Here is a 14,094-nt window from a genome sequence, read left to right as displayed (position 1 = left end):
TTACCGACAAGTATGACATCAATATTCAGATTTTATTGCCAACTAATGTAAAAGTTAATTTAAGAGTGAAGCAGTAACTGAAGCACAAATGATAGAACGTTGATCGTTTTTGTAATTCTTTATTATTCAGAAACATCTAAAAATGTCAACATTACAATACAAGTAAGCACCACCAATATACCAAACCAATTGGTAAAAAACATACTTCTATAATTCTACGTAAAATATCCAATAATTTACCGATAACAAAATTGTGAACAATTGCAATTGCGGCCTCAAACATTACAATACAAAAACAAATGGATATCATCAAACACATTTGGTTGTTAAAATCTATATAAGACTTATCCGTTTATGACGGAAACTAACTATAACTTAAAATTCTTTCACTGGTTATTCTTAGTAACTGTATCTTTAGTAATGTAGTAGTACTTTTAAGATTTTTACACTTGTAGTTCTAGCCATACTTAAACATGCACCGTGGAAGGCTGTTGTCCTGCATATCTTCTTTTTGTTAGAGCTACTCTGAGTGGATCTCCACATCGATGGCATTTGGTGTTAGCTTTACCCTCCTTTCGTGGTATGAACCAACAACTTACGCATCGAATTCGATACTTTTTGTATCTATAAGATAACGAAGACAGACGTGACACATTTTAAATACATTTTATAATTAGTAAAGGTAGTAGTACTAAAGTAGTACTAACGGTAGGGCCTACAGTATACAAGCAATCGGCATATGGAGAAGGTGTGGGCTTTGGTAAACCGATATTGTTTTCTTGTGATAGCTGAGAATTTGCTTTTTCAATTTTGTTTGTTCGTACCATGTTCGTACTTATTCGCTTATTTGTATTTTTTATTAGGCCTAAGTTTAATAGTTTAAAGACCACCTTATGCCACAGGCATTGCATAGCGGAGTACCATCTTCAGCATCACGCCAAAGAGGCGTCTTTTTGGTACCGCACGAAGAACATATCTTTCCTAAAACGGAGGTAACAAAAGTACGATTGAATAAAAATGTAAACATTGGCTCATAATTATGTTTAGGCTAGTTATGTCAAGGGTTTTAGAATATAAATACATTTACCTATTTCATTGTGAGTGTATGATTTCTTTGGAGCCCTTTTAGAGGGAATTATTTCAAGTTCAGAGATACTGTCTGCCGATGAATTCAATTCTTTGACTTTGTGTTGCTGATACGACTTGTATTTCCGTCTTATTAATCTGTTGTGAGCACATATAAATTAATACTCATAATTAAAATAAATATTTAGGCCTACCCAGTAATAATTTCTCAATTTTCTCACTTATTTAAACCCCCGGTTATTCTTTTAATACCAATTGGCCGGCTTGGGTTGAGAAGTGATAGGCTATACCTATTGCTAAACTTTTAAATCATTTATACAAATACGTACCCACTATAAGTACGTAAACGTATTCTTCCCTGGCGCAGCTCTAGGTAAAATGCCACACCTCGGAATGTCGGATCACCTTTTACCGCGCTTTTCTGAGGCCGCCTTGGTTTTCGTCTGCCAGCAGTACGGCTTCCATTGGCACGATTATTATCCTCTAAAATGCCTAAATTTGTATTATTAGGATCATCACAGATCCATCCACTTCCTTCGTTACTTGAAGGTGAATCATTTGAATAAACTTGGAACGACGAAGTACTATTATTACTATAAATATTACTATAAATACTTATAGGTTGGCTAAACGCATATGTGCCGAATGTGTTGTCGAAAGGAACGAATGGGCGGATATGTTGTGGATGGTTTAAGAGGTTAGCCGCATACGACCGCAAGTGCAGCCAGCTCCTGGAAGAGATAAAAACATTACGTAACAAAAATATACAACACAACTCTTTCTTTAGGACACCCCTCTATTCATAGGACATCATACTATTAAACAAACGAAGGGAAATAACTGTTTTAACACTACGACTATAACATTGGACACTATATCAAGGAGATACTTTATTGGGTCCCTTAATAGGCGGTTCTATTTTATATGTATTACACTAACTTGCTATAAAATATATGAATATGATGATGACCAGCGGTGGTATGGTGTGAGTGATTGTGGAGGTATTTGCGATTACAATATTGTGGTGATACTGTACTGACGATTTTGTTGATGAGGATGTATGGTGACGCCAAATATAATACCTGGAACACTGGTCCATCGTCTTCCAAATTACTGTATGGACGTGTGCTATATGGTAACTTAATTATTTTTTAATGAATGAATTATAAATGATCAAACTTACCTAAGAATGACGTTCTCTGGTGAACAACTAATGTATTGATATACGTCGACACGATTCCCAGTCAGGCGATGCACATTCGACACCGGTAAAACACTACCCAGATTATCACCACGAATCGTCGCACTAGTAGCTGATCTAGTAGACGACAGATTGAGGTAACTATGATAGCTAGGAATTAATAATGGCCTACTATTAACAAAATATTCCATTATTATTTGATTTCGGGGCTTAACGATTACGTACAACGCCTTCAAAATGTCAGTACAATCCGGTAACTGAAAGACGCACACGCCACCTGCATCTTCTTGTGTGTATATGCAAATAGCAATTGGTGGTGGAATTTACGATTGATCATTCACAATATTATTTGCATACAAAATATGTGGTAAAAGCGCAAACAATGATGCTTAAAGCTAAAATCCTTGTGCATATGTTGTAGATTAGTATGTTATGGGGACATCACTGTGGGGACCAGACTGGGTGTAGGCTATGTCTGTATATTGGTCTGTTTATTTAATGTGATGCAGATCAGTTCGAAAGGAACCAACTCGATTGAGTGAATATTCATTTTAGTTGCTCCATTAATATAATGATGAATGTCAGCAGGACGAGGAATTATTGTGCGTTATTTTTTTTCCAAATAACTATGATTTTTAGATTTTTATAATCTTGAGGTGCAAAGTTTTTAACCTTAACAGTTAAAGCAAGGAGTTCTAATCCCTGGTTAAAGTAACGACGAAATTTGCAAGTTTCAATGTGCGTTAACACTTGATTTTGAAACGTTCGGAGTCAAAATTATTGAAACTAATGATACATGGAGGTATCTAATTTTATACCTCCATGCAGCATATGGCATTCTGGCAGTGCTTTGGAGGAGTTTACTGATTAATCTCTATCTCTGGGTTCATATCTTTTGTTCAGCGACCGTTGTTGACGTAATACGCGTTCCACTCGTCGCGGTCTGTCAAAAACACAATATCCTTCCCGAAAAGACTCGCTACTATAACAATACACTCCACAGTAATAACACAATCGATCATCGATAAATACAGGAACGGTATTTTATTACATATTATATACAAAAGATTTATAATCGACTTACATTAAACCTTGGGTCTAAATTTAATAAGAATATTGACAATACTAAACTAATTATTATCAGAAATAAATACAAATCATTTTACATCTATTATTAACTAGATTCACTAATAGCAGCAAACTTGCATCTCAGAGTCCTTACATAATAAATAATGGTAAACACATGTCAATAGCATATATACATATTTCAGTATTAGTCACCCACTCCTTGGGGTTTGACGAGTTTGCATATTCTAAAGCTCTGTCTACACTATGTGATGTGCCCAAATATGGTACGATATGACGTCATTGTGTCCGTACATGGGCACATCATATTTGTTGTCACAAAAGTTTAATAGTGTAGAGAGAACCAAAGTGAAGTGGTTGGTACAATCTTATGGCCAAATTATTAAAAACATAACCTTGTATTTCTATAAGATATTAGAACATACAAAAACGTTGAAAAGCTAGGAAATATAAAAATAAAAGGTGAACAATTTGTATGTTATGCACATTTTCTTAAATAATATGCAAGCATGTGGTCTGGTATGAGCACATGCTTGCATTTTAAGTTTAGTAACTAGAAACAATTCGGCCATATTCTATACATTTTCTTTTTCTAAATATATATTAATCTTACAATTTCAAAATGTGAAAGAAATACAAAATGGAAACTACTCAAATTATACTATTTCATTTTTAAAGATTTTAATTTACTGTTTTTGAAATAAATTCATTCAAAAAAATTAACTGATCCAAAACACAAAATACAAATAATATTTCATAAAAAATCCTAATTAAGTAACTCATTTACTGTTTTTTATATCATATTTATTCAAAGAAAACTTGATAATTAACATTTAATAAACAATGTGTGCCAATCACACAAACAAAATAACAATAGTTTTTGTTTTAAATATCCTCCTCAAAATTAAAAAGGTATGTATGTAAAAAAAAAAATTATATTCATTCATATTAATTAATAAATGGCTTATTGTCACTGTCTTGACATATAAGTATAATATAACCCTCAAATATACATAAACTGCAAGCTCAACAACTTGCCAACTACAGTACTGCTACGACTTAACAAATATCAAACATAATACTGAAGATGAAACACTTGCCCATAAACAAACAAAAAACAAGATTAAACCTGTGAAGAATGACAATTTTCACATGTGAAAACAAAATTTGTAAAAATGTATCTTTTTAAGCTCTGTCTACACTATCAAACTAGTTTGACAAAAAAAAGTGTGATGTGCCCAAATATGGCAGTGATATGACATCATCGTATATGGGCACATCACATTTTTTTTGTTACATAAAGTTTGATAGTGTAGACAGAGCTTTAGGCATAGAACGAATGAACTGAATTAGCTATTGTAGTACAAATACAGTGGAAATAAGCAACAAAGGTATGTGGTATGGGACTAATAGACAATGCTTTACATTGCCTTACTGTTGTATTAAAGCACACAATCTGCTGAATTTTAAAATCTGATGCTAAAGCTCTCATGTACTTTAGCTAATCCAAATCAGAACATGGTTTAACCAAACCAAGAATTGAACCTACAACCCTGAAATTGGAAGCCATGCCATGCTACCATAAACATGGAGGGATTAGTTCCATGTCATACTACTATGCCAGTTGTTAATCCTAGGTAGCAATTTGTACATACTAATTGGAAATCATTAGTTTGGTCTTGTGTAAATTACCATCATACATCTAGAACTCCATCTTCCTTATCTTGGTCTTTTTCACCATCAAACAGTTCATTTGCAGGTTCAATTCTGTGAGAAAATGTCAATTAAAATTACATAATATTTAATATATAAAAGACCCATAACAAATCACACATATACAACTCACAAATATTTAGTGACCCTTTAAAAGCACAAATAAAACCACTATTTTTAGCATAAATTGCATGCATGAGTTAATTTTTTCTAAATAGATTTTGCCCAGTTAAGTAGCAGTGGCCATATTCACCATTCACACTTAGGTTTAGGGAAACACTTATCCTTAAAATTAAGAAAAATCTCCCATCTAAAGTGAATACAATTTTAGGGAAATACTTAAAATATTTATTAAATTAAGTGAAATATCTCACAGGTTTTCAACAAGACTACATAATTATTTATGATTACAAGTAAACCAGCAAGAGGACAAAGCATATTCAAAGGTTAGATGGCAGAGAGTAAAGATGTCCAAACTTGAAAGAAAGAATTCAAACATTTACAAACAAACTTGTATTCATCACACTTCTCTGCCATGAGTAATGTCATGACAGTACTGGTTTTGATCTACTAGCATTCCTGCTCGCAACTAGGCATCCATTCATAGAAGCACTGATAAAGAAAGTCTATCTGGCAGTGACTATAGAATGGTCCTGAAACATGACATACTTCAGATTTAGTTGATAGAAGATTGAAATGTTTAATGTAAAGCTCTGTCTACACTATCAACCTAGTTTGACAAAAAAAGTGTGATGTGCCCATATATAGTAGTGATATGCTTAAATATGGTAGTGATATGACATCATCATGTCCAAATATGGACACAACTCTGAGCCCCTTTTCAACTGTGTAAGGAACTGCCAGCTAAGACTCCTTGGGAACATTCTCTGTCTGCCAGAGGAAGAGCCTGCAAGAACATACGCTCTCTATATACCAACTCATGGCAAAAGGGAGGTCTGGACGTCCTCGAACATCTTATTCAGCCTATGGTCAAACTAGGGTACGACGAAGGCATGATAAAAGCTGAACAAATAGCCTCACTTGCCCAAGATCGAAGTGCTTGGAATCACATTTTTTGATCATATAAAGTTTGTTAGTGTAGACAGAGCTTTATAAATAGAGTAATACCTGTTATCTTGCTCTGTTTGGTTGTTTCTCGAGTCTGGGTCAGCTTCTTCTGTATTTTCTAAGCTTAGTAAACTATCTGGTACATGTTGCATTTGTACACTTGGTGCATGTTGTAAACATTTTAGATTATCTTGAACAGATTGCCTTACTTGATCTATGTACTGAAAAACATTTTTAGGGTAACCTGATTAAATATAGTGTTCATCGTTGTTATTTACGGATCTACACTTATTTTATAAGAAGTATTTTTTCTAGGTTTTTATACAAATATAGGTATGTAAAAGTATAGTATACATGTAGTAGAACCCTTCCATATTAAGGGGACACTTCCCTGTGAAACAAACAAGGAGAAATATATGTTTTAACACTACATTATTCAGGAGACACTTCTAGTAAGGGGACTCTATATTGGGTCCTGATGGTGTCCCCTTAATAGAGAATCTACTGTCCTAGGCTGTTTTTTTACCAACCCGAAACCAGTACTAGAAATACCGGTGTGCCCAGCAGGAAATAGTTTCACCATGTAGTTTTTATTTGTTGTTAGCCGAAACCGTTCAATTCATTTCAATGTAAATGTTTTTTATATATGTTTACAAATGACAATAAATTTACTTTCTTACTTATATACACAAACAAATAATAGATATTATTACAAAAATGCATTTTATTTAAAAAGAGAATTTTTTGCTTATAAAATGGTATGGTTTTTAACAATTGGTTGGAGATGTTATACACTGTTGGATGGAAATTAAATATATGTTTAAAAGATAAAAACATGTCACATATGCATTAAAGAATAAAAAAAAAAAAAAGTAACTTACTGCTCTAGAATTGCTATTTTCTATCCGTGTAGTTGTGTCGGGATGTAGTGTAAAATCATTCCCAAAATACTCAAAGTAATCTATAAAAACAATAACATAAAACAAGTTATTTCAAAATGAGCTAAAAAGTGTTTTAAATAATTATTTCGAATAACTTTTGCAAAAAAAATTATGTGTTATTCAGCTCAGCACCTATTAATAGGGAGCTTACGATTTGCGATGACCGACAACATACCAAGGTCAGGTCAATCGATACATATGTTATGACCAAGCACTTAAGGATCTTTCTCTAGACACTTTATCTGATAGAAGGCGTAATCTATGCTATAAGTTTGCTCTGAATTGTTTGAAAAGTATTCATTTTGGAAAATGGTTTCCAGTGAAGAATGTAAGTAACATGAAACTAAGACGTGTAAAGTATCAACAACCCAAATGCAGAGTTGAGAGATATAGAAAAAGTGCAGTCCCATACCTTTTCTCGCTTCTAAATGAATAATATTAATGATAATATTTATAATATGTAAATATCCTTGTAATTCAGCTTTGGCTGCGATAACGATATTTGAAATAAATGAAATTAAAAAAAAAATTGATGTCGCCTGGACCTAGAAACCATCAAATCTGTGTTGAGGTGGGGAGCAAGGAAACTCATCCCAATATCCCTGTATGCATACAATGAAATGACATAGTTTGGTTTGTCGGTTGTTGCCAATCAAAGCTCTCTAGTAATTAATCACCCAAACCTCTAATTTCTTCTTACCATTGTACGGAAGTTCATTGTTAATTTCTTCATCTAGCAGTAAAGCAGTTTCATATGTCCTAAAAAAGGGGATTATGAATTTAATTAATGAAAAACAAAACAACATGAAAATATAAAGCTAGAATTACTTATTTCACACTTCAGACAATGTAAATGTATTAAAACTGAGGATTCAGATTAGTTCTCCTACGGACCTACAGCAGTCACAAAGTGCATTGGCTATCATGATCAGCACACTGGGAGACAATCTCCTAATCTTTTTTAGAATACTGTATCAAGTTTTTTATCATGCCCATTTGCATTGTATGTACACAGGACCAACAGCTTTACATGCAATCTGAAGGACGAGGCAATTGGAGTAAAGTATCTTGCTTAAGCCAAGTATATTTGCAATATGACACAGACATGTCTCGTACCCATGCCTCTCCTAAAGTTGAATGCATGTAAATTAAATTTATTAATAACCAAAAATAAGTAATTGACTTTTAAAATAATTATGAATTAAACAAAGTTTAAACTGAATACTCACCAACATCTTGCAACATTTTTGACAGTATAACCGCCACCGCCTAGTACTAGTAGAGGTAGGTTAAAAGATTTGATGTAATTGACACAGTCTCCGTGTCCTTTGATACTAAGATTGAAGCAGCCCAGTCTATCACAGCCAAGGGAATCTGCTCCACACTAAAATGACAACATACAATATAATTACCTTTTAATGTATTGTTTGAAGGTTTGCATGGCAAAATCAAATGTTGATATAAAGTTTGCAGTACACCACGTATATTAGTTCTGAAAAGAACTGTTGAGTTTCTCGATGTTTCGATCAATATGCTATATATATCCTGATCGTCCTCAGGATTGAGGAGGAGTGAGTGACTCCAATTCTCATTCCTGAGGACGATCAAAGCATATTGATCGAAACGTCGAGAAACTCAACAGTTCTTTTCAGAACTAATATATGTGGTGTACCGCAAACTTTATATCAACAATACCTTTTAATGAATACGCAATTTGAAGTATAAAATGTGTGTTAGTTAAAAAGTAAAACTAATATACAGATATTGACTGCTTAGAGGTTAAATATAAGATTTGACATCCCCGAGGGAATGATATTATGTTCGAGGAAATATATATTCCCCGAGAACATAATATCATTCCCGAGGGGATGTTAAATCTTATATATAACCGATATAAAAGGCGATATCTGTTATATTATATAGCCAAGAACAAGTCTGCTGCGTTGGGTGAAGCTAGGCTAGGCCTCCTATAGTATTTGTATTGTATGTAAACAAGCCTGCCTAGACACCTTGCGAAGAATAATATACAGATAATTACTAATTAATGATTCCTTGGCAATGAAATATTCACTTAGGCCTAGGTTGTTTAAATTAACAGAAGAATTTCCATCAATAAGCCTATTAATAATAATATTATAATCAGGTAGGCCGAATAAACAATTCGTCTTCTTCTCTTTGAGGAGCCGAATCACCGGATGTTCAGTGCGTACTAGTTACTAAGTAACTACCGTGAGTATTGACCAATCACAAACGGTGTTTCATCACATTTAGGGAGGACTAATAACAAATGAGGGCGCTATGTATGCATAGTTTAAATAGTTTAGATGATTAATTTCTTCAAGCAAGCTCTGTGGCGCAGCGGTAGAAGCGTTATCTTGCGATGGAGTGACAATTCCACCCAGGTTCAAGATCCAGTAGATGACTTTTGTTTATTTATCGGCAAACGCGAGTGTTGCCACACGAAAATTACACAGTCAATATCATCGAACTCAAGAATGTATATGTTTAATGACAGGGGACACGATAATTACGCGAAAATTAATCGGTCAATATCATCGTTCTCGAGGATATATACGATTTACGATCCTCGCAGCGGTAGTCATGTGACGCAGTTTCAACCAATCACGTTCACGTATTTACATAGGCTATGTAATATAACAAACTATTGAACTCTCCCAATAACAGTCCACAAACTCTCCCAATAACAGTCCACAAACTCTCCCAGAACAAGACTTTTATTAAGGTCCAAAAGCTCCCAAATTCTTTTTTACTATTAAAAACACATTCCCAAGCTTTCTGGAAAACCAGGCAAATTTTGGCCAGCCAAAAGTGTCCCATATTTGGGAGTGTTGACTGTACCACTTTTCAATGTTTGTTGTAATTAAAGACCATTAAAGACATGCCTAAATAGTATTTATGTGTGCATCATATTTTCACTGGCCAACAAGTTTAATTTAAAACACTGGGAGAGATTGAGAGAGTTCCATCAAGTCTGAAAAAACCTTTGATATAATAGGTACAGATTAGTAAGGAAAAGAGTGTGGTAACTGTAACATTTCACTATTTTTTGGCACTGTGATTTCTTGAATAACAGTAGATGTAGTAGTTATATGAATAACAATAACAAGGTATATTTGACTATTTAAAGAACTTACTTGTAAAACTATACAGGTTGGTCTGTAATACTCCATTACACTCTGTATGACTGGTTTAAAGAGGTCTGAGTACATAGCATCATCAATACCATCTTTCAATGGCACATTGACTGAATAATATCGTCCACTTTCCATTCCAATTTCGTACATATCTCCTGTGGACAAGAAATTAATGTTCAAATCTATATATCAGGATGTCTGAAATTGGGGAAACCAGGACCAATGAGTTAGGATTTTGAAATAGGGGGAAGGGGGGAGTCAGGGCCTAAAATAGTGAAATGAAGTGTTGAACTTAATTTGATGTCCTATCTTTTGCATTACAATTTGTGAAATTTAGAGGGGGCCTGGGCCAGCTGGCCCTGCCCCCTTCCCCTTTGAATCTGCCCCTGCATTGTACTTACAAGTAAGCCTTACAAATAATTCATACCTGTGCCAGGGAAGAATTGGTTACCATACTTGTGGAAGGAGACAGTCATGACACGATCTGTGAGGTAAAACGCTTCTTGAACGCCATCTCCATGGTGAATATCAATATCTATATATAGTACTCTCGGATGATATCTAGGTGGAGAAATACTTATACTCATTTCAAGCAATAAATTGTTTGCTGGCAAGATATTTATTGAAATATTAGATTTACGATCCTTCTTCTTCTATTAAGTTGCCGACTTCAACAAGTTGCAGATTTTGTAACTATAAGCCTCATACCTTCCTAGGTAAGTGGCTGTGTGTGACAGTGGCTGTGTGCGACAGTGGCTGTGTGCGACAGTGGCTGTGTGCGACAGTGTGCGACAGTGGCTGTGTGCGACAGTGTGCGACAGTGGCTGTGTGTGACAGTGGCTGTGTGTGTGTGTAAAGTCAGGGCTTTTTCCCATGACATGCTCTCTACTAAATTACATTATAAGATACGAACATTCTTGTTGTCCTGCATACCAAATTTTGGATACAATAAGATAAATTGTTATTCGAGGAACACATCCTGTCTTTGCTATAGCAATAGTCTAACGTAGGTAAGCCCATTGTATAGAAATTTCAACATGGACACTCACAATGTATAAAGAAACAATTTACATACGATTAATCATGGCACAGCAGAAAAGTTAATAACTAAACTAATAAAACTCACTTCAATAATTCTAATATTGCAATAACTATGTCATTAACATAGCAAAACCCTGATGCTTCAAACTTTTTGGCATGATGTAGCCCTCCAGACCAATTGATAGCAATGTCGCACAGCTGAAAAAAAAAATATATTACACTTGAATTAAGACTGTTATTCATTCATCTTCACATTTATTTCAACAAAAACGTTACATAATATATAATTGTTACAATATAAATTAGAACAGGCAAAACAAGTTATTTATTCATCTTAAGAGAGGTTAAAGATATATTGTCCCCCAAAAAATATTTTTAAAAAAAATGTTTAATATGCCATTTTAATGTTATTTACTAAATTAGTTACCGAAAAAAATGTAATAGCAAAAAATTGTTTGTCAGACAATAGTTTTTGGTCAAAATTAAATGTTTCTTTTGTTTTAGTGAAATAACTATTTTTTTTTTACAGAAGTAAATAACTTTATTAAAACTGCAAAATGACCTATTAATCTTCATTTTTCATGTTTTTGGGGGACAATACATCTTTAACCTGAGCAGTTTTTTTTATTACAGTACAAAAGAACTGATATTAAGTAAGGAGGGAGTTCTCTATAAATTTAAATTAAAATACATAAAACAATATTAGGTGGTCACAGGTTTAATTCCCTCGGAGGAATTTTATCATTCAATCAGTTGCTCAGAGTGCTTATGTCGACACAGTTGAGTCCTTTAAGTTCCATGTCGACATAAGCTTACTTTGAGTGTTTATTCGCGCCACGCAAACCTTAAAACAAAAAGTCAAAGATAAACAAATTAAACAAAACTTACATTGTTATTGAGCTTACAAGCACCTTCTAGGGAAGCACCGGTGTACATCGAACAAAAATCAAAGAGTCCGGGAAAGACGGGACAATCGTCCCCTACATTATAATGACTAAGACTTTTGGTGTAATTTTGTATATTTTGGGGAGTTACTTTCTGCAGAAAGTCTACGTAATCTTCGGAATGAAACCGACACATATCATGAACAGTAGCTTTGTATGGTCGATACACCTAGAACAGAGAAAAGATAAGATAATTATGATTAATTATAATAAATAATATATTTGTTGATACATATATTTATTTAGTGCATACAATGTCCTACGAACTGGTATCATTAAACAAAATTGAGGAATCATCTTCCGATGTACTGTTATGGAAGGCAGTGCAATCCAATACATGCCTAGCTCATACTAATTGTACAGCACACATTACATTTGTACCTGTAACTTTTTGTATAACCCATAATGGAGTACCAAGTTGTGTGTCAAGGCAAGACGGTGTGGTTTCATCGGATGTCCAGGACCTGGAAAATAAGAGAAAATACGATATCGTGTCAATTTGTTTTCTTTGTTCATATTTTTCAATATACGCTACCTATATACTTGGCAGAGAGTGTACATCATCAATAATTATTAATAATGATGACAATTGATGATTAATTCTGATTACTTGTTCCATCCATGCTAATTTAATTGACAGACGGTTCGGGGAGAGAGAGAACTTGGTCTTTGAATGGATTAGAAATTGAAGAACATATAAAAACAAGGTTCTAATCATACCAATCACAATACACTAGGGCCTAGGCCTAGCTAGTACCTATCCTACTACCCGTGAATGCCATCCCAATAACTTCGCCCGGATGCCCAGACTGACCTTTGTGGGCCTATTATGCTAGGCCTAGACAACACAGGCAAGAAATCAATCATTTATACAATCAAATTTCTTTTCATACGAACCATAGTGAAAGTTCCCCACGTCAGCATCGTAAAAGTAAGAAATAGTTTTTTTGGACATAACTATTTTTTATCACTGAAATCTGTGATTTCTACCCGAAGCCGCTTCTTTTTTGACCGCAACAACAAAAAGATTCTTTTAACAAAAAACTTACTATGGCACGCAAAAGTGGCATTACTATATTTGTTCATAGAGGGACGAATTCTCATCCAATAGAATTATCCAAATAGATAGGGTCACAATTTATAATCAGGGATTGTGTACCATTATATGATCATGCATGGTTTTTTTAAAATTTGACTGATTTCTTTTCTTTCTCAAATTGTGCCTCACCTTTGATATAACATCCAGGAACAGATAGATCCAGTAAGTAGTAAGTGAGTAATATATTGCTTTCAAAACAGCATAAAATATAAATGAAAATAAATACATAGAATAATACAAAGACTTGAGAAAAAAAACATGGAAAGCAGGGGCCGGGATAACCCTTTTTTAAGCCCAAAGGCTTGTTTCAAAGGGGTTCCCACAGGATTTTGTGAAAGCACAAAACAAGAAAGAAACACTTTAAACCTTCACCACTGTCATCTCTCTTGACTATCATTAATACTGTACATGGTTTGCTCATCACATCATACACCAGCCCATCACTAAATTCATGCAGGAGACAAAGACAATATTTATGAATGAAAAGTATTCATACACATATCACGATAATGCTCTCTCAAGTATGTCTGTAACAAGTTGTGTTCCTCCTGAGACAAGCAGGTTCCTCCAATATATTTTTTAAAAGAACAAACACAAAACACAATTTTAAATAAAGTGTTAGAAATTTATTTCATTTTTTGAAGTACATAAAAAGCTAAGCATTTTATTTAGGGATATTTGGGTACATATAAATAACATACCCAGTTTGTTTTAATAATAATATTTAATGTATGTACATACAGATATTTCAAAGTAATAT

The 14,094-nt window shown here is 33.9% G+C and overlaps 2 protein-coding genes across 2 annotated transcripts; both read right to left on the bottom strand.

Annotated features, from left to right (window-relative positions):
- Positions 1-103: 103 nt before the first annotated feature.
- Positions 104-2,686, bottom strand: LOC144844963 (uncharacterized). Its single transcript, XM_078702079.1, has 5 exons — positions 2,270-2,686; positions 1,416-1,817; positions 1,088-1,224; positions 891-981; positions 104-624 (listed from the first exon to the last, which is right to left on the bottom strand). Exons 1-5 carry the CDS (start codon positions 2,476-2,478, stop codon positions 468-470), a joined length of 996 nt encoding a protein of 331 aa, XP_078558205.1. The 5' UTR covers positions 2,479-2,686; the 3' UTR covers positions 104-467.
- Positions 2,687-3,316: 630 nt separating this feature from the next.
- Positions 3,317-13,256, bottom strand: LOC144845348 (histone deacetylase 3-like). Its single transcript, XM_078702613.1, has 11 exons — positions 13,133-13,256; positions 12,617-12,699; positions 12,180-12,404; positions 11,377-11,489; positions 10,678-10,811; positions 10,251-10,405; positions 8,325-8,479; positions 7,796-7,854; positions 7,036-7,115; positions 6,215-6,375; positions 3,317-5,140 (listed from the first exon to the last, which is right to left on the bottom strand). Exons 1-11 carry the CDS (start codon positions 13,188-13,190, stop codon positions 5,068-5,070), a joined length of 1,296 nt encoding a protein of 431 aa, XP_078558739.1. The 5' UTR covers positions 13,191-13,256; the 3' UTR covers positions 3,317-5,067.
- Between the last annotated feature and the right edge of the window lie 838 nt (positions 13,257-14,094).

This window comes from Antedon bifida, chromosome 6 (assembly GCF_963402885.1).
Source record: "Antedon bifida chromosome 6, ecAntBifi1.1, whole genome shotgun sequence".
NCBI classification, from domain to species: domain Eukaryota; kingdom Metazoa; phylum Echinodermata; class Crinoidea; order Comatulida; family Antedonidae; genus Antedon; species Antedon bifida.
This window is presented reverse-complemented; position numbering and strand designations above follow the sequence as displayed.

Excerpts from the sequence above, each read along its gene's own strand:
- LOC144844963 (XM_078702079.1), bottom strand. The coding sequence starts at position 2,478 with ATGGAATATTTTGTTAATAGTAGGCCATTATTAATTCCTAGCTATCAT. Across the intron at positions 1,225-1,415 it reads CGTTTACGTACTTATAGTGG|ATTAATAAGACGGAAATACA; the intron begins GTACGTATTTGT and ends TGCTCACAACAG. Across the intron at positions 982-1,087 it reads ATACACTCACAATGAAATAG|GAAAGATATGTTCTTCGTGC; the intron begins GTAAATGTATTT and ends CCTCCGTTTTAG.
- LOC144845348 (XM_078702613.1), bottom strand. The coding sequence starts at position 13,190 with ATGTCCAAAAAAACTATTTCTTACTTTTACGATGCTGACGTGGGGAAC. Across the intron at positions 10,406-10,677 it reads CCAATTCTTCCCTGGCACAG|GAGATATGTACGAAATTGGA; the intron begins GTATGAATTATT and ends TCTTGTCCACAG. Across the intron at positions 8,480-10,250 it reads CAACCTGTATAGTTTTACAA|TGTGGAGCAGATTCCCTTGG; the intron begins GTAAGTTCTTTA and ends TTGTCATTTTAG.